Source organism: Corythoichthys intestinalis, chromosome 2 (genome assembly GCF_030265065.1).
Source record: "Corythoichthys intestinalis isolate RoL2023-P3 chromosome 2, ASM3026506v1, whole genome shotgun sequence".
NCBI lineage: Eukaryota > Metazoa > Chordata > Actinopteri > Syngnathiformes > Syngnathidae > Corythoichthys > Corythoichthys intestinalis.
In genome coordinates, this window is record NC_080396.1 from 7927447 (window position 1) to 7952815 (window position 25369).

The following is a 25369-nucleotide window of genomic DNA, read 5'->3' on the forward strand; positions in this document are numbered from 1 at the left end:
GTACTTCTTGTGTTTTTCGGAGTTTTGTTGCCCTCTGCTGGCGCTTGGGTGCGAATGATTTTATAGGCTTCAGCACCCATGAGCATTGTGTAAGTAATTATTGACATATTTTTGATTGAACATTTTACAAATTTTATTAAAACGAAAACATGAAGAGGGGTTTTGATATAAAATTTCTATAACTTGTACTAACATTTATCTTAACCTAACCTAACCCGCTTTAACAGAATGTTAATAATGTTAATGCCATCTCGTTGATTTATTGTTAACATAAAGAAATACAGTACTTATGTACCGTATGTTGAATGTATATATCCATCTTGTGTCTTATCTTTCTATTCCAACAATAATTTACAGAAAATTATGGCATATTTTATAGATGGTTTGAATTCCGATTAATTACGATTAATTTTTAAGCTGTAATGAACTCTATTAAAAATTTTAATCGTTTGACACCCCTAATATACATATATATATATATATTACTAAATGGTTTTAAGCACTTCAAATGTAATAATTATGATTGGTTTTAAACATAACTGTCCAACCAAATCATTTTTGAACAAGAATAAAGTACTGTAGTAGAAAAATGCTTGGCTTTATTAAATACTTCTGTTTATCTACTTTAGCTGTGACTCTTGGTGGACATGTAGACATTACAAACTCCTCATGATCACATCTGGCATTTAATTTATATGTCTCAAACATCTCCACACACACACACACACACACACACACACACACACCCCCCACACACACACACGCATTCATTCCGAAGCGGCTTCCTTGCAGAAACTCTTTAACAAGTTAAACGATGATTGACAGCTGCTGCACTGTGATGTCCGCTTCTTTGGCAAGATCAAAGATACCAGCATCGTTAACATTAATATGCAAGTGCTGCAGTGACTGTGAGGTTCAAAGAGCTGGGAGAGGGAGGGTGTGAGGTTCTGCGCAGAGCACAAAGCAGGGCGTATGTGGATTGAAAAAAAAAAAAACTATCGCACGTCCTTGCGATGGGACTGCCGCGCACGCACACGTCGCGATGGCGATGTTTAAATGATATATCGTTCAGGCTTAATTGGTTTTAAATGTTTTCGTTTGGATAAAATTTGTAAAATTTTCATTCAAAAATTAAACTAACGTATTTTTCGGACTATAAGTCGCACCTTAGTATAAGTCGCATTTTTGGGGTAAATTTACTTGATAAAATCCGACACCTAGAACAGATATGTCATCTTGAAAGGCAATTTAAAATAAAAAAAAACAATAGAGAACAACATGCTGAATAAGTGTACAGTATGATAATGTTACATGATGCATGAACAACAAAATGCAAATGTGGCCGGTATGTTATCGTAACATAGTTATTAAGATTTATTCAGATAACTATAGCATAAAGAACATGCTAACAAGTTTACCAAACTATCAGTGTCACTCCAAAACACCAAAATAACATGTGAAATGATATAATAATGTGTTAATAATTTCAGACATAAATCGCTCCAGAGTATACTGTAAGTCGCACCCCCAGCCAAATTATGAAAAAAACTGCAACTTATAGTCCGAAAAATACGGTAGTAGTTCGCCATTGTTGACGTCGCCATGCGGTGACGTCACGTGGGCTCCCTGCCGTTTTTCCACAGTGTCTTTAACTATGTAAGGCAGTGATTGAAATACACCACAAGGTGTCAATGGAGAGTTTTAAATTACTTAGAAATCCAGCCAAGAAGTGTGTTTTGTCCCTCGACTGACGCCTGTTTACTGATACCTCCCGGTAGGGCTGCAGCTATCAATTGCTTTAGTAGTCGATAAATCGATGAACTAGTTAGTTCGAATAATCGAGTAATCTGATAAGAAACATGAACAGTTAAAATACCTGAGCTGAGCCCAAACGGTATGAAAAATAAATGAGGATCTATGTACAACAAAAGAACAATTGGCTAACTTACATAGCAAAACTCTGCTAGCTTAAATGCTATAAAATGCTAACGTTTTTTTACAATGCTCTTAATGGTTCGGACTCATATTCCCACAAAAAACAGCTAAATATACCTATAAACTAAATTACGAATGCATTAAAAAGCATTAGCCAAAACAAAAACTTAGCTTATGTTGGTCTTAACATGGAGCAGTTGGGTTAAGCCATGTGAAATGGGGCAGACCAGAGGGCAGTGTATCCACCCTAATCAATAAAACTAAATGTGAACACTTTCAAAATAAACCATTGCAACACCACTTTAATTAAACGAATACTCGAAGCAACAAAATTTGATTCGAATATTTTTTTCTAATCGAATACTTGAGTTAATCAATTAATCGTTGCAGCACTACTTTATGGTCATTTGAGTGCTGGCTTCACAACATACGAGACCTCTGATAGTTTTTATATTGTGACTATATATTGCCACCCAGTGTATTTGTCGAGCTAATTGACAGCTTAACGAAATGTTTGAATAGTTTGTCCAAAGTCTGAGCCTCATTAATACAGACTGAAGTGCTTTTCTTTTTGTGAACATTATTTTTTTGAGAGATAGGAATTTTACTTTTGTTGTGCTTTCACTAAATGATACTTATGTTTGTTGTGAACGAGTTGCCGAAGCTTATGCCAATAAACGGCGCGGTCCAATGAACGCCTGTGTCCACTCGCTTTTCTCTGCCTCTTAGCTCTCAATGTGCAAAAAACAGCGTCATTGTAATCTGTTTGAGGCAATGCAGGAGTGGGTCATTCCGCGCATGTGTTAAATGCGTCAAATATTTTAACGTGATTAAAAAAATAATAATAATTACTGCTCGTTAACTCAATAAATTTGACAGCACTAATTTAAACCCTTAGTATCTATCTGTGGAAATTAAAAACAAGATTTCTGAGGCTTTAAAATCAAGTTTTTGATGGTGTCACGCCTAATATATTCCTTGTGGCAGTCTCTGAATAATTTTTTTCCACACTACGATTCCTAATATGCATCTGGGGAGTCGAAAGGACTTTATGGCCACTTTAAAATTGTGTTTGAGTACAAGTACAAATGCAGGGGAAAACACGCACACAGAAAAATAAGTAATACAAACAGCAAAAAATCGTGAATGACAAACATTTATCGATCCCTTCTTGCTCCAGCGCAGCAGACTTCATTCGATAAAAGCGCAGGCAGGCAGTCACTTCAAGTAATATTTTGGACAGGAAGGGCAAGCACGTGCAACATCACTGTCACTATCTTAATGGAAGTGACAAAGAGTTATTCATGGATACACTTTAACTTCAAACTGACATGTTTTCCCTTCAGCAGATAGGCATCTGCACTCAAGCGCTGACCAAGTGCACTCTGGTTTTGCAAAAGTGATAATAAGCACACTTTTTATATTAGTATCACTATATCACTATGATAAGCAGACTTTGCAAACAACCAATTGGATGGGATTTTATTGTTGTACTCTGCTATAACTTACGCACAATATCCGTCATCTAAATCCATAAAAATCCCCTCATCCTCCTACACTGCCCATGCAGCAGGTTGCATCAGCATATGAATTGCAGCAACCTTCAATGTTTCGGTTCGGTACTCCTGACGCTTGGAATGTGAAAAGACGCGATTGTGAGATTTAAAATAAAAACCTGCCCACGAATCCTCCCACACTGTAAGACATCTGACATCAAATGTGCGGTGTCTTCCAGGAGGTAAGGAAAAGCTGATATTTCTTTTCTTTAACACCCAGAGTTTCCCTAATTTACTTCCATTGCAGGTAGAGTGACATCCCAAATTTCTTATAAAGTTGGAAAAATCAGACGAGCAAGCACCTTTGTTCCAATTGGTGGATAAGAATATCTCTGAGATGCTGCAGGAAATCTGAACAATGAATACCATTCCTGGAACTTGTGCGAGAACTACGATATAATGCAAGAGTAAGACCAATAAGTGGCTGAATTACTAATTTACTACAATTTATTTACCGCATTTTCCGCACTACAGTCCCTGACAAAAGTCTTGTCGCTTATCCATTTTGTAGAAACAATTGCTAATAGGGCTGTGAAACGATTAAAATTTTTAATCGAGTTAATTACAGCTTAAAAATTAATTAATCGTAATTAATCGCAATTCAAACCATCTATAAAATATGCCATATTTTTCTGTAAATTATATATATATTCTGTAAAATAAGTTGTTGGAATGGAAAGATAAGACACAAGATGGATACATACATTCAACATACGGTACATAAGGACTGTAGTGGGCATTTCACTCTACTGTCATTTAAATCTGTCTATTCTGTCCTCACTCCGAGGCGTCTACTTTTTCCAAAGCTAGACAGCTAGTGAACGACGCCTTAATAACTAGACTTCTTCCTTTTTCATCTGATTTATTAATAAAATGGCCTCAAACCATTGTCCTCTTTAGACCGTCGTAAAACTACAAAAAAAAAAAAAGTACACAAGCATTGCATTTGCAACAACGTTAGCTTAGCACGCTATACAGGTTCACTTAACATAAACAAAAAGCGTCTCATACAAAACATATAACATTTCACTTACTAACATAATATGTACATTCTTTACAACAACCATACTTACGGACAAATCTTGTCCAAGGATCATATAAGCACAACATTATCAGCCCGAGACGTCGTGCAGCCATAATGAACTGGCAAGAAAAATATAAACCATGTCGCAAAGCGACCACAAGAGTTCGCTGTTGGACAGCATAAAAAGCCTTGCTGTAAAACTTACCAAAAGGCAGAATACTTTCTGAGTGGGACATGTGCGTTAATTGCGTCAAATAGTTTAACGTGATTAATTAAAAAAATTAATTACCGCGCGTTAACACGATAATTTTGACAGCCCTACTAATAACCTGAATTTTAATCATTCAATTGGTTTCAGAAATGGCTCATATGAAAGCTAAGACTCTCCCAAATTATGTTGAATGTTCAAAAATATATTTGTTTCACTGAAAAAAGATTTATTATTTAATGAAGACATAAGGGTCAAATTTTGGCAAGACACAAGTTTTGTCGCCTACAGAAAGTAGAGAGAAAATTGAACAAAAAATGTACTTCAAATACTACGGTTGTTCCGATCATGTTTTTTTGCTCCCGATCCGATCCCGATCGTTTTAATTTGAGTATCTGCCGATTCCGATATTCCCGATCCGATTGCTTTTTTTTGCTCCCGATTCAATTCCAAACATTCCCGATAATTTTTCCCGATCATGTACATTTTGGCAATGCATTAAGAAAAAAATGAATAAAACTGGGACGAATATATACATTCAACATGCAGTACATAAGTACTGTTTTTGTTTATTATGACAATAAATCCTCAAGATGCCATTTACATTATTAACATTCTTTCTTTGAGAGGGATCCACAGATAGAAAGACTTGTGACTTTGTATATTGTGACTAAATATTGCCATCTAGTGTATTTGTTGAGCTTTCAGTAAATGATACTGTAGCCATGCCGAAATGCATGATGGGAAGTGGAACCATGACTGTGCGTAGTGCTACCAATTGATATATCTTCTCTGCGTTGGGGAATAACATGGTGTTAAGATAAAGATCAATTGCTCCCTTGCTTCCCCACATTGCTTCCTATGATATTTCTAATAGTTGGGAGAGGGATTGTAAGGCTTTAGCCAATTAAAAAAAGGCTCCAAAGGCTGCCAAAATTCACTGTACTCATTTTACGCTGCCTTTTAGCTCTCTATAGAGGTAAAACGGCGCCATTACAGACTGAGCGAGACAATGCGCGAGTGGATCGTGCAGCGCATGCAATAATTGCGTTAAATATTTTGAAGTGATACATTTTTTTAAAAATTAATTACCGCCGTTATCGGGATAAATTTGATAACCCTAGCTTAAGCCTAAACTAAAGACTCTGGATGAGTGTAACATATTATGTCTGTAACTTTAAATACAATTAGAAAACGATTTAATGAATATATATATTAAAACAAGGCATGGTCGATATTTTTTTGCCGATTCGGACACTTTGAAAATGACGTGATCGGAGCCGATCGATCGGGATGCCGAACCGATCGGAACATCTCTATCAAATACAAAACTATGTTACATAACATAAGCAAATTAAGTAGTAGTACTGTGAGATCCAAATTTCATATTTTGTATGACTTCCATTGGCTTTGGCAAGGATTCATACAATTTATTGATGAAGTCATCAGGAACATCGAAGAAAGCAGTCTTGCATGCCTCCCAGAGTTCATCAACATTATTGGGTTTCGTCTTCCATGCTTCCTCTTTCATCCTACCCCAGACATGCTCAATGATGTTTATGTCTGGTGACTGGAAAATGTCCTGAGTGTGTTGCTAAGACCCGTGTGCGTCTATGAGAGGTGAGTACACGAACCCTATTGTACTGTTTAGCCTTTATTGTTGTTGTTTTTGAGGTGTTAATAGTTAGCGCCGAGCGCTAAGCTAATTAGCTAATTTGCTAACGTGAATTTATTTCATATGCAGAACGTATAAAACCATGATTAAGCACAGCGGTAACACTACAAACATGTGAAATAGTACATAAATCTGTGAAAACAAAATACATTGGTTAAAAGAAGTCTTATTTCTAAAGACGCTTTGTTTCCAGAAAATGTGGAACTCATTCCACCTGCGTAAATGTTATTGTATTGTTGAGAGAAATAAGTAATCTCTTTAAAATGGTTATGTTTTTGCACTTTCTTGTAAAAATAAATAAAAAAAGCAGCTTAAGGGCAGCTTTTTGTTGTATGGGCAGGTTTCCATCATTCCTGTTGAATCATTAGGATATTTTAAATAAATAATGGACAAAAATTTGTTAGTCTACTGTATTTATTAGTAATGTACGATGCATCGATAATCGTGATAATCGTGATCATTGTCAATACCGTGATCATCGATCAAGAATCAAATCGTAGCCCCCTGCATCTTAATCGAATCGAATCGTGGGGTGCCTAAGATGGCACACCCCTAGTGTATATGCTCGTGTATGCAGTTATATCGTCCCTACTAATGTTGAGACTAAACCTACGCCCTTTTGTGCAACTGAAACAAAAATAAGTTTTAATTCCCAAGTTTAAAAAAAAAAAAAAATTGGGGTATCGTACCGTGAGCCTGGCATTTCGAGATACATCGTTTCGTGAGTTTAAGTGTATCGTCCCATCCGTAGTAAATAAAATAAATACATACATAAATAAATAAATGAATAAAAAATCCACAGTTTTTGAGTTTTTGGGGGTTTCCTAATTAGAGTCTCTCTATTTTTTTTAACGGGGTGTCGACAGATATCCACAATTTTACATGGCTAAGCAACTGAATTGCCTTGGATTTTTTAGTCTTTTTCTTTTAAAGGAGAAATGCAATGGAGGGTGATGCAAAATTTTGGAGGGTGTGTGTGTGCAGGGCCTTGGGGTCGATGCCTTGCTCAAGGGTAGTCCCGTGGTAGTAAGTAAGCAGAATAATATCCTTCTAAAATCTAATCATTATTCTAATCGATAGGAATCTGCTGCCTAGCATACTGCATGAAAACACACAGACCTTAAGAATAATAAATGCAATATTATTGAATACACTTTTAGACAAATTTAGCTTTACTTAATCCTCCATAATGGCACTGTGAAGCAAACCTTACATGGCTAAAAAGGATCTCTGTTACGTCCTGAATGCCCTTTTACAACTGGGCCAGTAAAGATAATTCTGATCAGATCTTTTCTTTCCTTTTTTTTTTTTTTGCAAAATCTTGACATGTGCTCGTTTGCAGTCACGATTTTTATGCTTGGCTAAAATTCACAGCTTGTCATAGCTGCAGATGTTTACATCTCTGTAACTCTACATTATGCATGTATCATGTGCATTCTCGTCCAAATGCAACAGGTCCAGTGTTGTCACAGATTACTTAAAAAAGTAATTTAATTACTGATTACTGATTACACCGCAAAAAGTAATCTAGTTACTTCACCGATTACTTTATTATCAAAGTAACTAAGTTACTTTAAAAGTAACTTGTCAGTTACTTTTTTACCAATTTTTCTCCTTTTACTGCCTCAACATAAAAATGACAACAAAAAAATGTCATCACATGTAATTGAATTTTTCACATAAGGCTTAATCTTTGAGTTAGCGGGGGTTTAATTAGTCTATGGAGTTGATTTCAACCACCATTGACTCACGCTAGCCTAGCCACCCCGGAGCCCTGAAGCTGACAAATAACTGACAAACTGCAAGTAATATGTTCAACTCAACTCCAAAGACTAAATAAAACCCCGCTAACTCCAAGATAAAGCCTAATGTTAAAAATTCTGAACTTCCCCTTTAAAATAAAGACCTAGCTGTTAAAATATTGTCTATAAAAGTTGTAAAGCAATAAAACAAACAACAAAAATTAATGACAACAAAAAAATGTCATCACATGTAATTGAATTTTTCACATAAGGCTTAATCTTTGAGTTAGCGGGGGTTTAATTAGTCTATGGAGTTGATTTCAACCACCATTGACTCGCGCTAGCCTAGCCACCCCGGAGCCCTGAAGCTAACAAATAACTGACAAACTGCAAGTAATATGTTCAACTCAATTCCAACGACTAAATAAAACCCCGCTAACTCCAAGATAAAGCCTAATGTTAAAAATTCTGAACTTCCCCTTTAAAATAAAGACCTAGCTGTTAAAATATTGTCTATAAAAGTTGTAAAGCAATAAAACAAACAACAAAAATTAATGAAATGAACAAGAATCCTACAACATATTTCATAATGGGTCAAAATCACTTTTTCGAGCAGATCATGTGACTAGCACCTAAGACACTAGCTTTTGCTTTGCTAAGCCAAAACTACACCTGTTGGAGGCAAGATGGGTATTTAGAATATCTGTAAACCTAAGCTTTCAAACGCAACCAACAACAACTGAGCTTGAACAGTTTTATATATATATGTATATATACAGTATTGGCCAAAAATTTGGCGACACCTCAAAGGTGGATACTTTGAAGAATGTAATGTAAAGAATGTAAAACCCGTTTTCAGTTATTTCACTTTTCTTTGCCATTCCAGATGTTCGTTCATAGTTTTGATGTATTCAGAAAGGATTTACAATGGTAGTGAAAATATATAAAACGTAAAAATATTTAGGTGTGTCCAAACTTTTGACTTTTGTTTCAGTCATCAACATGCTTTGCCCCCAGCTCCACAAAAGTAAAGCTCTGCCTATGGTTACAAACACTGACAATAAAATGTGCATAAAGGCTGGTTACAAACTTTGTTTCGAGTTTTGTCGCGTTGTCCTGTGATTCCGCGTTGTCCTGTAATTCCAAGTGCTTCCTTGTTGAATTGAATGTAGAGTTTTTAGCGGCCGACAGTCTTTTACAGCCAGCGCAAAGTTTGCAACGCACGGAGATATTTTTGTCATCTTTACTGGACAGAAATGTGAAGTAATGGCTGTATTTCCAGTGAGCAAAGGCATCCATTTGCGGTATATATCCTGCCTTTCAATGTTAGCCTCGCTGCCTCGTCAGAATGCTATGTTGTTGACCGCCGTGGCAGACAGCCTCAAACAGCATCGTAACACACGTGACCCGTTTTTCTTTTCCCCGGATGAGAAATGCTCTTCGTACATGACTACAGTATTCTTCATTCTACATACATTGTGAGGCAAAAACAAAATAGTAACGCACATGAACTAGGGAAACTAACTTTAATCGGATTACTGGCTTTGAAAAATGAATGCGTTAGATTACACGTTACTGAAGAAAGTAATCAGATTACAGTAATGCGTTACTTAGTAACGCGTTACTGACAACACTGAACAGGTCAAATGATGAGAATAGATCAAAGGGTGCTTTGACTTATATTTTGGACAAATAACATAATACATACGGCACTGAGGTGTACATTACCTCCCATTCTTAGATAAGGCAAAAAGTACTCCTTCCCGTTGGAAAGGCATCAAGCGCTGCAGGAGCTTGTGAGGGAGGCCTGACATCTGTTGTGACCATCTTGTGTCACAGTTAGAGGGCTGCGGCAGGCCACTACCATCCACTGGCATGATTATGTCCTCACCAGTATCTTGGATCTGAATTTAAGGTGTAAACAGAAAAAATGACCTGTAAACCTGTGCAACCACTGAGAAAAAATAAGAGAAAATGCTGTACACAAAGAGAAGCCATTTTTATCGGACACACATGTTAAGAAATCCAACATATGCTGGCTTCTGTACCAACATGACCAGTATCATAACAAATCAAGCTAGTGCGCAAGTCATTTTTTTTCAAAAGCAAAAGTACAGAGGATCAAGATGAAATCCCCGTGTAAGGCGAAACGTAACTTTGACTTATTAGCCCAAAATGTGGCACTCTGAGGCAGATTTACTGGCACAAAACCCCGTAAAATGCACAGATGAACGCTATAAATGCTTTGAAAGGCAAGCGTTTAGGAGAGTTCAATCATTTTATCTCCTTTTTCACATTGTTTTGTAATTTTATTTCATAAAAAATATTAAACCATATAGTATAAGTAATGTAAAGTATACATGCATGTAGAAATGTAAAGTGTACGAAATAAAGATATATAATGATATACAAGTGTTATAGATTTTATCAAAAAAATTAAATGGAAACTCCACTTCATCCCTTGATCTCAGAACTGTGAGCGAAAGTGCTAACCACCCTTCTATTTTCCGTTACTGAAGAAAAAAAAAAAAGAAAAAAAAAAGATATTTAATAATCTTTACAAATTGCCCAACTCTTGTTTCGAATGATGCTTACATTTGAATTATGTAAGGTAAGCACATTGGTAGGGATTTCGGACCGATGTCAGCCATCTTGGATTCTGTTCTGGAGCTATGCAAAAACGGCTCAATATTCTTGCTTTCAAAGTAGCATCAAAACACATTTCTGTGCAAAATTATATCAAAACTACTGAAAGATATATGATTTTACCATAGGCGGAGTTTGGGGCAGGGAGGGGCACAACATGTTGATGACCCCAAAAAGCAGTGTCAGCAATAGAATTAACTTACAAGAATATTTATAACAACAATAAGCTGACAATGAGCGTTTTTTGTTTCCCATCATTCATCCTTCTAAATCAGGCTGCTTAGGCGATACTTTTCACCAAGATCGTCATCCATTGAATTTGGTACGCCTGCCGGTGTCGTGTCAATGTAGTTACCCCAGTCAAAAATTGTATCGGAGCAATATGGAGGTAGATTTGTGTCTTTGTTGTTCAATTTTAAAAAATCCATTAAAAAAAAAAAAGTTGCTTCAATCAAAATATTTATTTTCAACCAAAAAAAGTCGCTTCAATTAAAAAAAAGGTGTTTGAATGCTAAAATAAATTTGAAACTCAAAAATCTTAAAAAAAAAAAAAAAAAAAATGCATGTGAAAGCTATTTTTCTTTGATTAATTTGGATTGAAGTCAAGTTCTTTTTTATTGAAGAAACTTTTTGATTGAAGTAATGTTGATTTGTGTTTGGGCCATTTTGGCTAGGACATTTTTCTCTTTATTATTCAATCAAAAAATGTGTTGCTTCAAAATAATATAGATTTTCAAAAAGAAAAATCACTTCAATCTAGAAAAAAAAAATAGATAAAATAATGGGGCAGGGGAAAAAAATGATTTTACTGTACAAAAAAGAAGTAAATTATGCAATGTGATTAACTGCGATTGAAAATTTTTTTATGGATTGACAGCAGTCTTTACTAACAATTTTATCTAGGGGTACACGATACCCATTTTTTGAAACCGATACCGATATCGATAACTTCCTGTTCCTTAAGGCCGATACCGATACGATAACAAATACTAGGTACAAAATACTAGTGGTGGATTCAGCATAGATTTGCCTTTGACCTAACCAGAATTCCATGACATGAACATTATTATAATGAATAAAACAAAGACAAGAACAGTTTTGATTTCAAATAAAGTGCCCATATCAATTTTTTTTCAAATAAATATAATTTGAGTCAATCACAATCAATCAGTCAATATTATTGACGATGTGTTTCCCTGAACAATAAGCACAGAACTAAATAATAAACCCAACAGGTATTGTGCTTTGTCAGCAGATAAAACCTTTGGTGCAACAGGAGAGGAGACTTTTGTCGTCTTGGTCCATGAAACAACTTTCTTAACCTGGCAATCATAGGACAGCAAGCCTATCAATAACCAAAAGGCCTCTTAATAAACTGTAACCATAACACTGTAAAATGCAAACATTTGCTTATTGCCATAGTAAGGTTCATCACTCAGTGATGGAAAAATAAGGCCTGTAGAACAATAATAAAACTTTCCATACTGGCAAAACAGAAGTGAAAACAAACGTACACATCCCAATCCACAAACACCATGCCAAAACTAATATTAACAGGCCCGATAATATATAATGTTATTGGCTTTATTGGGATGACGTCATAATTCATATTATCGGACCGACAATTATCGGTCCGATAATTATCGTGCATCTCTAACACTGCCATTTGGCTGACATTGATTCATCACGTTTAAGTCCCATTGATTTGACGTCTAGCGCCGTCTGTGGCATCCAATGTGCTATTTTAGAAGACTTGGGCAATCATTTTAAGAGTGTGACGATATGCTGCAATTCTCAGTAGGGATTTAGTTTAGTAATAAAATAACATTATCAACACAGCAGTACGAGTTAAGGTAGAACTTACGATTTATGCATAAAATGAGCAAAACTGGACCTCGTAAAGTTATAGCTCTTGGCAAGCACTGCACTTTAAATATCCAAATCAATAACAAAAGTCATGATTACTAATTAGTGCCAAGAGATGAAAACGTCATACACATGAGCAGTAAATAGCCAAAAACGAAACCCTAACAGATTTTATCCACCACAGCTGTTAATCATGGCGCCTATCATGTACGTCATAATTTTGTCAGTAAATATGTAAGATTTGCCATCGTCATTATGTTCGCGTGTGCGTTTTGTCCTACCAGACTTGAAAGCAGAACCCCAAATCGACAAATGTTTTGGGAAAAGCAGATGGAACTACAACAGCGAAGCGTATGTCCCGGCAAAATCTAGAGGTGCACTCGGTTTATGTCCCTAATCACCCTCAGCAACACGGCAACAACTCCCTCAACTTTTGTTACATGTGAATCACGATTACCAGACGGACTAAATAACTAAAGAAGACTTTACAAAACAGTGGTAATCTTTTACCCGCACAGAAATTGAACATTTCTCAGCGAATCTGAATGAATGTTAACAAACACTAACACCGAGCGACGCCAAGTCGTGCTATATTTTCAACGCCCTCGTGTCAAGTGAGCGAAGCCGACGCTTCCGAGCACCTTGCTAGTATCCGCTACTTCACATCGTCACCCACTACTCTTAGTGCTGTTATTTTACCATTGTGCTAACATTTATGCCCAAAGGCCAGGAAACTGCAAAGGTTGCGCACCATTTGTGAAGCGAAGTGGTAAGACAACACTCGAATCTTTTTCCCAGAAGTTGTTCGCTAGCTTGTTAGCCTTCAGAGTGCGAGGCGTGTCGCACTTTTGTAGCTGTCTGTAAACAGCAGTCTCGCGACACTGCACGCAACGCTGGTATGTCATTTAACATTGCTTTGGCTGTCAATTGCTATTTTGAACATGAACCGAAACAAACATGCATGCTCAGCAAGGGCGTAGGTTTGCATAGGGACGGTAGGGACATAAGACTACCAACTTTTCAGGGTGCTCAAATCGTCCCCACCAACTTTTGAGCAACCTTATTTGCATAACTAAAGCGCTATATAAGTACACTCCATTTACCACTTACCATTTTATGTAACGAGTTTGGTTAAATAGGTAATCTAGATTGTCTTCACAGACTGTATGCTGTAAGGATACAATTGACCCTACCATTATTAAGTGAATTATTTTCATTATGTTCAGACTTACATTTCTCCCTTTTCACTTGGTGAATGTGCAGGTGTTCTGCCCAAATCTGCTACATCAGCAAAACGGCCTACATCAGTCGAATTTAACACCTAAAGTACTACCGTGCAACAACATAAAAATCAATACGACGACTGTGCAAACTTGACATTGTAAAACTTAGATTGACCGAACACCTTCAAACAGACAACTTATTGTTCATGGATACTGTGACATAATTACTCAACACAAGTGTTTACTTCAAGGTTTCAGTTTTTTTTCCCCAGAGCATTTTTTAATACATGCACCCCCAACACAGAGACAGACACACATTAAAGCTATATTGCTCATTTGCCAATGAAACAGTTAAGATTTTATCATGGCAGTAAAATGGAGAGTTCTTATATAGCGCTTTATTTACATTATCTACATTGTTACAATGCCCAAAGCATTGTAAGCATTAGCACACATTTACCCTTTCATGCACACTTCAATGGTGCTGCTGCCATGCAAGGCACTGCCAACCCATTGGGGGCAAAGTAGGGTTCAGTGCCTTACTCAAGGGCACTTCGACAGTGGGCAGTCCTAGCTGGGAATCAAACCGCTGACCCTTCAGTCCCGGGACAACTCGAGCTACCAACTATGCCACGGCCGCCTAGTATTTACTCATTCACCACTCATTTCACCAGAGCAAGGCCCTTCGCTCCCGACCGTTTTTCTGGATTTTGACTGATTTTGCAAGGCTCACAGAAAATTCTGTTTGATTGCTATATAAACATGGAACCCACCAAAAGAAAGATTACTCTCTTCTTTCAGTAGAAAAAAAAAGTTCATATCTTTTTCCATTCTTTAGAAATCAGCATTGGAAAATAGCTTAGTTTGAGCAATTTTCCAATTTCTGATGAAAAAAAAAAACTGAGAAAATGAGCTTTTTGTAAACGCATACATTTCAAACATAACTTTGACTTTAACACAGATATTTTTTGCATTAGTTACATCCCAAACATCTGAATAATGTTTTCCTTTTACAAAATATCATAAAGAACAAGACAAATAGAGCTTTTGATAGCAAAGTAACAATTTATTTACACATTACTACTGAGAGATGACGCTGGTGTCCCCGAGATGACGCCGTTGTCGCCGCGTCAGCCGTGTAAACTTTTCCCTCATCATTGTCCGTCTCACAAAGATGGATTATTTTTGAGTCTCTGCGGGGTCAGATTGGCGAGCCTGCTGCAAGGTGGTCCCAGTTGTTTTGCTCGGTCGTCCAGCGCTTAGGCGTCCTCTCGGTTGTTTTGTTCGGTCATCCGCCGCCTGGCATCATGCCATCAGCGCTCCAACCGTGCTGCCCGGCCTTTCAGTGCTGTTGAATCAAGTTGCGTGTCTTACAAAATGCGCTACTGCCCTCCAGTGGCCAGTTTTATTGCTTTAAAATGGGTTTGGAGCTTTGTTTTTTGTTTCTTAGATAAGAGCGGTAGCTAGAGATGCTTCTTGTAAAAAAAAAAAAAAAAATTTTTTTTAAAACGCAAAAGAAGTATAAATACGTTTTTGGGACAATGAAGTATTTAAAAATAAAACGTATTTATACGTTTTTTGGGGGCAAATGAGTTAATGACACAGAATGAAGCACGCACGTACAGAAAAATAGCTGTGGTCATTAAACGGTCATATAGGCTTCACTGTTGTATAATTTATGCTGAATGCTTTACCCTCATAAAACTTATCAAAGAAATCACAGACACACACAGATACAAAATAACGCGACATACTAATTGCTAGATGCAGTCCGTGCCCAATCCACTCATTAGGTTCAGCCATTTTGACAAGGTTAGATCCGCTATTCTACTCCATCACGTTCATTTTATAGCGTTAGCCGCTAGCGTTAGCTTTTGGCATGGCTACCAGTAGAAAGCACCCTCTCCTGAAATTGTGAGAACCAGGGAGGAAAGCCGGTAAAAGCCCGTTTGGAGGCCGCCAAGAGTCTATTTAATGTTGCTTGAAAGTTTGGTGAAGCTCCTTTAAGCCCGATTCCATCACGTTTGCTTGTAGCGATAGCCGCTAGCGTTAGCCTACCGGGCTTCTGTTTGTTTGAGTTCCTGATAACCACGTGACTTCATACGAAAGCACACTGGCTGCTTTCTTAAAGGGGAATGAACATAGCCGAACAACACGGTCAAAGCGGGATGAAAAGACTATATTTTCTTGTTTTATTAAATTCCCGAATTTACTACATGGTCAAAATTACGAATTTCGGTAACTGTAAACTTTCGGTATACCGCCCGGCTCTAAGTTGAGGTTTGCAAAACGGTACTGCTTGGTGAATCAGTAAATCGGGAAGTACACAGATGAAGCCAAATAATACATCAGATTCATTAAACATTCTTCAAATGTTAAAGGTGGCAAAACTTAAACAATATGTGCCTCTTTTAATATATTTCAATAGTGTGGTAGGGATTTTCCAAATCCGTGTATTGTGGCATTAAAAGTGACCATTACTATCATTATTCATGCCTTATGACTATTCGCCTGTATAAGGTTTGAAACTAGGGCTGTCAAACAAAATTTTTAATCAAGTTAATTACAGCTTAAAAATTAATTAATCGTAATTAATCGCAATTCAAACCATCTATAAAATATGCCATATTTTTCTATAAATTATTATTGGAATGAAAAGATAAGACACAAGACGGATATATACATTCAACATACGGTACATAAGTAATGTATTTGTTTATTATAACAATAAATCAACAAGATGGCATTAACATTACTAACATTCTCTTAAAGCGATCCATGGATAGAAAGACTTGTAGTTCTTAAAAGATAAATGTTAGTACAAGTTATAGAAATTTCATATTAAAACTAGGGCTGTCAAACGATTAAAATTTTTAATCGAGTTAATTACAGCTTAAAAATTAATTAATCGCAATTCAAACCATCTATAAAATATGCCATATTTTTCTGTAAATTATTGTTGGAATGTAAAGATGGATATATATATTCAACATGCGGTACATAAGGACTGTATTTGTTTATTATAACAATAAATCAACAAGACGGCATTAACATTATTAACATTCTGTTAAAGCGATCCATGGATAGAAAGACTTGTAGTTCTTAAAAGATAAATGTTCGTACAAGTTATAGAAATTTTATACTAAAACCCCTCTTAATGTTTCGTTTTAATAAAATTTGTAACATTTTCTTTCAAAAAATAAACTAGTAGCCTGCCATTGTTGATGTCAATAATTACTTAAACAATGCTCATGGGTTCTGAAGCCTATAAAATCAGTCGAACCCAAGCGCCAGCAGAGGGCGGCAAAACTCCATAAAACACAACAAGTGAGCGTTTCACTGTAGTGTCATTTAAATCTGTCTGTGCGGGGCATCTGCGTTAATTGCGTCATATATTTTAACGTAATTAATTTTAAAAATTAATTAACGGCCGTTAACGCGATAATTTTGACAGACCTAATTAAAACCCCTCTTAATGTTTTCGTTTTATTAAAATTTGTAAAATTTTTAATCAAAGAATAAACTAGTAGCTCGCCATTGTTGATGTCATTACACCATGCTCACTCCCCAAACCCATAAAATCATTTGGACCCAAGCGCCAGCAGAGGGCACCAAACAACAAAAAACAAGTAACAAGCGGACATTACACTGCTGTCATTTTAATCTGAGCGGGGCATGTATGTTAGTTGTGTCAAATATTTTAACGTGATTAGTTTAAAAAAATAATTACCGCCCGTTAACGCAATAATTTTGACAGCCCTATTTGAAACATGTTGTTTTTTGGCCTCTAGAATTCATTCCTCTGATAGTTGCTTGTACCTGCAGCATGTCTTTCTTTTACCTATGCTTTGTGGTACTTTAGACATTTGTACTCACATGAAACCAGGCTCAGGTTTTGAGTTCAGAATAGATCGGCAAAGTGAAAGCAGGAGCTAATCTCCTCTATGTTAACAGAATTTAAGGCAGAGTGGGCAATGGAGCTTGTCAAAGGCAGCACAGAAATTACCTGTAGTGTGATGGTTACATATCCTACGACTTCAGAGTAGAAGCAGCGATTTTAACTGAGTAACCCACTCTAAAGAGATCCTCAATATGGTCCCATTTTCAACATTTTCCATTTAGTTACAGGTACACCAGAAAAAGGGGCAATATGCCCAAGTTCATGTGTGAGACCAGTTAAACTGTGTCCATTGATCAGGCTAACAAAGTCCTTCACAACCAACCACCACATCTCGGGACAGTTTACATGGATATTAAAATCCCTGACAAAAACGGAATGCTGAAGTTTAAGCTAGCGCACTGTGCGTATCAACTGTGACTATTCTGTTGGAGGTTGGAACTACAGGTCGACCGATATGGAATTTTCAAATGCCGAAACCGATATCTAAAAAAAAAAAAAAAACTAACTTTCAGCCGATTACTGATATTCAAAGCCGATTTTGGAAGCAGATATTAGAGGTCGACTGATATACTCTACTGCTGGCCAAAAGTTTTGGCACTCCTGCAATTCTGTCAGAAAATGCTCAATTTCTCCCAGAAATGATTGCAATTACAAATGCTTTGGTAGTAATATCTTCATTTATTTTGCTCACAATTAAAAAACACAAAAGAGAGTGGGGAAAATAATGAAATCATTATCATTTTACACAAAACTCCAAAAATGAGCCGATCAAAAGTATTGGCACGCGTTGGAAAATCATGTGATGCTTCTCTAATTTGTGTAATTAACAGCACCTGTTACTTACCTGTGGCACGTAGCAGGTTGTGGCAATAACTAAATCACACTTGCAGCCAGTTAAAATGGATTAAAGTTGACTCAACCTCGGTCCTGTGTCTTTGTGTGTGCCACTTTGAGCATGGATAAAAGAAAGAAGACCAAAGAACTGTCTGAGGACTTGAGAAGCAAAATTGTGAGGAAGCATGGGCAATCTCAAGGCTACAAGTCCATCTCCAAAGACCTGAATGTTCCCGTGTCTACAGTGCGCAGTGTCATCAATAAGTGGAAAGCCCGTGGCACTCTGGCTAACCTCCCTAGATGTGGACGGAAAAAAATTGACGAGAGATTTCAACGAAAGATTGTGCGGATGATGGATAAAGAACCTCGACTAACATCCCAACAAGTTCAAGCTGTCCTGCAGTCCGAGGGTACAACAGTGTCAACCCGTACTATCCGTCGGCATCTGAATGAAAAGGGACTCTAAGGTAGGATACCCAGGAAGATCCCACTTCTCACCAAGAGACATAAAAAAAAGCCAGGCTGGAGTTTGCCAAAACTTACCTGAGAAAGCCAAAAACATTTTGGAAGAATGTCTTCTGTTTAGATGAGACAAAGTAGAGCTTTTTGGGAAAAGGCATCAACATAGAGTTTACAGGAAAAAAACTGAGGGCTTCAAAGAAAAGAACATGTTCCCCACAGTCAAACAAGGCGGAAGTTCCCTGATGTTTTGGGGTTGCTTTGCTGCCTATGGCAATGGACTGCTTGACCGTGTGCAATGCATTGTGAAGTCTGAAGACTACCAACAAATTTTGCACCATAATGTAGTGCCCAGTGTGAGAAAGCTGGGTCTCACTCAGAGGTCATGGGTCTTCCAGCAGGACAATGACCCAAAGCACACTTCAAAGAGAGACTGGTTTGAGATAAAGCACTGGAGACTTCTAAATTGGCCAGCAATTAGTCCAGGCCTGAATCCCATCAAACACCTGTGAAGAAATCTGAAAATGGCAGTTTGGAGAAGGCACCCTTCGAATCTGGAGACCTAGAGCAGTTGGCCAAAGAAGAATGTTCTAAAATTCCAGGAGAGTATTGTAAGAAACTCACTGATGGAAACCGGAAGCAGTTGTCCGCAGTTATTTTGTCTAAAGGTTGTGCTACCAAGTTTTAAGCTGAGGGTGCCAATACTTTTGTCCAGCCCATTTTTGGAGTTTTCTGTAAAATGATTTCATTTTTTTTATTTGTGTGGAGGTTGGCTACAGTGCCGTGGGCTTTACACTTATTGACGACACTGCGCATGGTCAACACAGGAACACTCAGGTCTTTGGAGATGGACTTGTAGCCTTGAGATTGCCCATGCATCCTCAAAATTTTGCTTCTCAAGTCCTCAGACAGTTCTTTGGTCTTCTGCCTTTTCTCCATGCTTAATGTGGTATACACAAAGACACAGGACCGAGGTTGAGTCAACTTTAATCCATTTTAACTGGCTGCAAGTGTGATTTAGTTATTGCCACCACCTGTTATATGCCACAGGTAACAGGTGCTGTCAATTACACAAATTAGAGAAGCCTCACATGATTTTTCAAAGGGTGCCAAATCCCAATACTTTAGTGCGGCCCATTTTTGGAGTTTTGTGTAAAATGATAATGATTTCATTATTTTCCCCACTCTCTTTAGTTTTTTTTTCATTGTAAGCATTATCAATGAAGATTTTAATACCAAAGCATTTGTAATTGGAATCATCTTCTGGGAGAAATTGAGCATTATCTGACAGAAGTGCAGGGGTGCCAATACTTTTGGCCAGCGCTGTATCGGTCGACCTCTAGTTGGAACTGATGAATGATTCTATCCCCGACTCTGATAAATTTTCTCTTCCTTTGGTAAAACCCATTTCATCTTTCTTCCAAATTGCTAGCCCTGTTTTTTGTGGCTGATTAGCTCATAATTCGTGTGAGAAAATGAGATTGATAAAGGACGAATGAAACGGAACTGATCAGCTGCTGCACTCGTGCCTCTTTGAACTGACCTAACACATAAGAATCAAGGAATAGAAAAAGAGCTTAAAATGAGAGAAACTCACTTTTTTTTCGTTGAAATGTCATCTGCAAGAAAAATGCTAATGTTGATAATTGTTGTGGCTAAGCCTTCATCTTGATATGCTTGTCGTTTACCATCAGATTGCATCAAATGATTGGGCATTTCCAATCAACGGCCCGTTCCTCACAGTGATTTTAAGCATCATCACAGGCAATTATTGCCTCATGGTCGAAATGTACAGAGATTAAAGTTACAGCGCGGATGGATGACTGAGCATACTGATACACTGTCATCATTTTCATGAAGTGAGTACATAGCTTTGGAATGGGCTACTAAATGCTTTTACTATATAGAAGGAAATGTATTTTTAAAAGGTAATGAGTTTTCCCTCCTGAGATATTATACGTAATATTTTTTTTTTATATTTAACATTTTGTAGAAACAATTGCTAACAACCTGACTTGTAATTATTCAATTGGTTTCAGAAATGGCTCATATGAAAGCTAAAACCCTCAGAAATGATGTTGAATGTACAACAATTTATTTGTTTCACTGAAAAAAGATTTATCATTTAATGAAGACACAAAGGTCAAATTTTGGCAAGACAAAAGTTTTGTCGTCTACAGAAAGTAGTAGGAGTGGGAACCTCTTGGTACCTTACGATACTATACGATTTGCGATACAAAGCTCACGATAACGATGATCTGACGATATGGCGATACAGCGATTATCGATGCATTGGTCAGGAAATCATTCTAGGATAGTCTACAAAAAACTAACAGAAAAACAAGCTTCTAGTGTGAATTAGAATTAGGTTATCACTGGTAGACGTCCAATCCATTTGAACTGGGAGGGTGGCAGCGAATGAGTTCATTCGCTGCCATCCCTCCCATTTCAAACAGATTGAACGTTTATGGCTGTCAGTGGCAGTCAATGCCAGGTAATTAGGTAATTTTCGGCCATTTAAAGTCTCACTGGAACGGCACCAAACAAAAGTTCCAGCATCATCACCTTGTCCAATGCAGATTCTTGACTCTTGACACCTTGTCCAATGCCGATTCTTGACAAGGTGATGATGCTGTAACTTTTTTTTGGTGCCGTTCCAGTGAGATTTGCAAAGATGATTGCCTGAAGAAGACATTAAAATTCCCTCAGTAAACATTGACACCTTTTTAAAACGATATCTCGATTCTTGGCAGGAGCATATCAGTAACCTTTTGGGATACAAAGTATCACCATATATCACCATTTCGATGTTTTGTCACACCCGTAGAAAGTAGTGTCAAAATTGAACAAAAAATGTACTTCAAGTACAAAAATATGTTACATAACATAAGCGAATGAAGTAGTGGTGCTGTGAGATCTAAATTTAATGTTTTGTATGACTTCCATGGGCTTCAGCAAGGATTCATACAATTTATTGATGAAGTCATCAGGAAAATCAAATCATTCTTGCATGCCTCCCAGAGTTCATCAACATTCTTGGGTTTTGTCTTCCATGCTTCCTCTTTCCTCCTACCCCAGACATGCTCAATGATGTTCATGTCTGGTGACTGGGCTGGCCAGTCCTGGAGGATCTGGGTATTCTTTGCTTTGAGGAACTTTGAGGTAGAGATTGAAGTATGCGATGGAGCACCATCCTGCTGCAGAATTTGTCCCTTTTTATGGTTAGGAATGTAAGAGGCAGCTAAGATTTGTTGATATTTCCGACTATTTATGTTGCCTTCCACCCTGCCGATCTCTTGCACACCCCACCATGGGACTAAACGGGGGTTATTAATGTCTGTTATTTGTGTCCTCTTTTTGGAAATCAAAATATGATCACCCTGGAATGACGTACAGCTAGCAGGTGTCATTTGTTTTGATGCTTCTGCGCATGCGGTCACTTTGCCGAGCGCATCACGGATTGCGAATTAGTGCGTATGCGTGATACTTAAACGGGCTCCGTGGACAAAGGCAGGCTGAACGGGCATGCCAAAAAACCAGACATAACAAAAAAATCGGATTTGTGCATTAAGACCTGCAGTATGAACCAAGCCTTACTGAAGCCAAATTTTTGTTACTGCTACTTAATCAATGTATTTTTCTTTGTTGTTGTTGAATGGCAATCTTATTTATTCTGTGTGTCTGTGCAGGATTGATATTGTTGTCTTTTACTTAAATGAGGCATGGTCTATTGTTTTTAGTTGGGATTTCTTAAAAAGTATTTTTGGAATTTAATGGTAAATGGTGTTATACTTATATAGCGCTTTTCCACCGAGTAAACATTTATTGCGTTTAAATTGGTGTACTTAATATTTCTTAGTATTATTAATATACAGTGGGGAGAACAAGTATTTGATCCACTGCCAATGGGTTTTCCCATTGGCAGTGGATCAAATACTTGTTCTCCCCACTGTATACTGTATTCTTACTGTGTTATTGTAAATTGGTCACAAAAAATTTTGGGGAGGGCGCAAAAATATCGCATATCGCAATAATTTATGAGAGAATTTATCGTCCACTAAAATTTGTTATCGCGACGGGCCTAGTGATAGTGGTGACATTTTTTCATTGCTTGCAAGATGTACTACCAGTTGCTATTCGACTTTATTTCGTACAGTGTTGACTCAATCTTTTGTGGTTTTTAGTTTTACCAAAAAGTATCAAAAGAAAGTAGGGGTGCACGATATCCATTTTTTGAAACTGATATCGATAACTTCCTACTCCTCAAAGCCGATACCGATATCGATAACCAATAATAAATATATTATTTTTAAAATGTATATTCACCCGAGTTTTTGGAAACCTGGAGTTTTAAAAATAATAATAATAATAATAATGGTGGATTCAACATACATTTGCCTTTGACCCCACCGGAATTTTCATAATGACATGAACATTATTATAATGAACAAAACAAAGACAAGAACAGTCTTGACTTCAAATAAAGTGCCAATATTTATTTTTTTCAAATAAATATAATTTGAGTCAATCACAATCAATTAGTCAATATAAATGTAGATGTGTTTCTTGAAAAATGAGCACTGAACTACTAAAACATAAACCCAACAGGTATTGTGCTTTGTCAACAGATAAAAAAATTTGGTGCTACAGGAGACTGTTGTGGTCTTGGTCCATGAAACAACTTTCTTAACCTGGTAGACAGGTTAGGACAGCAAGCCTATCAATAACCAAAAGGGATCTCAATAACTTACAAACTTATAACTAACTCTGTAAAATGCAAATATATAGTAAGGTTTATCACTCATTCCTCATAACAAAAATATGGTAGAACAAAATGGATTAATGGCTTGCCTTATAATAATCAATATAAACGGCAGTGAGTGAACCCATATTCAATAAAGTATGAGGTTTCTCGACATAGTATAAAATCCTACCAAGCATGCTGACAGGACCAACATTACACGACGACTATTATATGTATGCATAGCATAGCACACTAGCTTGAGCTACTAGCCTTAAGCATTGGCTGGCCTCTATAACACAATAACGTATGAAGTTCTGTACATATGACCATTCACCACCAAAGTAAACATATATTGCACATCCATATGTTATAGTAAACAAATACTTACAGACATATAATTCCGAGGCGGAAACGTAAGTAACAGAAAGCATTCACGATTGTCAATGCTACTGCTTGACACAGCACTGTGTAAAGTGAATGAGTTCGTGGAACAAATTATAGATGCAGCGAATTATTCTGACCAGCAATGCCCCGCAAATGGTCAACTGATTTCCAGGCCAGCCAGCACAGTACATATTATCGGTCCTATTAATAATGTTATTGGATTTATTGGGAGGACGTCATAATTCCTATTATCGGACCAATAATTATCGTGCACCAGTAAAAGAAAGATGACCACAGTAACGCCAGTTCAACTTTACTCCAGCGTCTGACTCCTCTTTAGAGCCTGATTTGTTCGCTATCTGTCCAATTGTGTACCCCCCCCCCCCCCCCCCCCCACACACACACACTGAGGACATAATAAGTGCCTTATTGGCACTTGCACTGCTTTGATTTCAGCATTAAATATACTGTAGTATAAGTTTTTCCATAACTTCAGTTGAAGTTGTTCTCTTATTTTTCGCAGAATGTTTATTTATTTGCAACAATGTTGTTTCAAAATGTTTGACCCCGTTTCGTAGGCTAATAATTTTGACGATTTTCATTGGAATGACCTCAAATTTTCACAGCTTGTGTAGAAACGTTTCAAGTTTTTGTGTGTTTGGCATTTCTATCTTTTCAGGTTAAAAAATGCCGTTCACTTCAACAGAAAAGGAATTTTGCGTGTTAAAGTATGCTCCGACTCAGTCACCGAAGACAGTGCAGCGTGCCTTCTTCACACATTTTGCAAAGAAGGCACAAACTACATCACAAATTAGGACTTGGCACCGAAAATTTCAAGTTTGAGTTTTGAGTTTGGCACAAGCTCAAATGTCGCAATGAAGAGGGAAAAAAACATATAAGTCGCACCAGAGTATAAGTCGCATTTTTGGGGGGGAAATTTACTTGATAAAATTTAACACATAGAACGGATGTCATCTTGAAAGGCAATTTAAAATAAAAATACAATAGAGAACAACATGCTGAATAAGTGTACAGTATGATAATGTTACATGATGCATGAACAACAAAATGCGAACGTGGACGGTATGTTAACGTAACATAGCTATTAAGAGTTATTCAGATAACTGTAGTAGAGCTGCAGCTATCGATTATTTTAGTAGTCGATTAATCGA

General features: G+C 37.1%; 2 protein-coding genes across 5 annotated transcripts in view; one reads left to right on the plus strand and one right to left on the minus strand.

Annotated features, from left to right (window-relative positions):
• zranb3 (zinc finger, RAN-binding domain containing 3) overlaps positions 1-13549 on the minus strand; it is a 311366-nt gene extending 297817 nt beyond the window's left edge. The window contains exons 1-2 of one of the 4 annotated variants that reach the window (XM_057819181.1): positions 13404-13549; positions 9869-10044 (exon numbers count right to left, since the gene is read on the minus strand). In XM_057819181.1, the coding sequence (XP_057675164.1) occupies positions 9869-10044; positions 13404-13406 (179 nt within the window). In that variant the 5' untranslated portion in view covers positions 13407-13549. Of the gene's footprint in view, positions 1-9230; positions 9790-9868; positions 10045-12933; positions 13082-13403 lie in introns of those variants that run through there. The other 3 variants (XM_057819189.1, XM_057819173.1, XM_057819197.1) reach the window with 3 other exon arrangements.
• LOC130905566 (R3H domain-containing protein 1-like) overlaps positions 13255-25369 on the plus strand; it is a 184190-nt gene continuing 172075 nt past the window's right edge. Inside the window, exon 1 of the mRNA XM_057819125.1 lies at positions 13255-13421. The gene's annotated coding sequence lies outside the window, so the exon portion shown is untranslated. The remainder of the gene's footprint in view (positions 13422-25369) is intronic.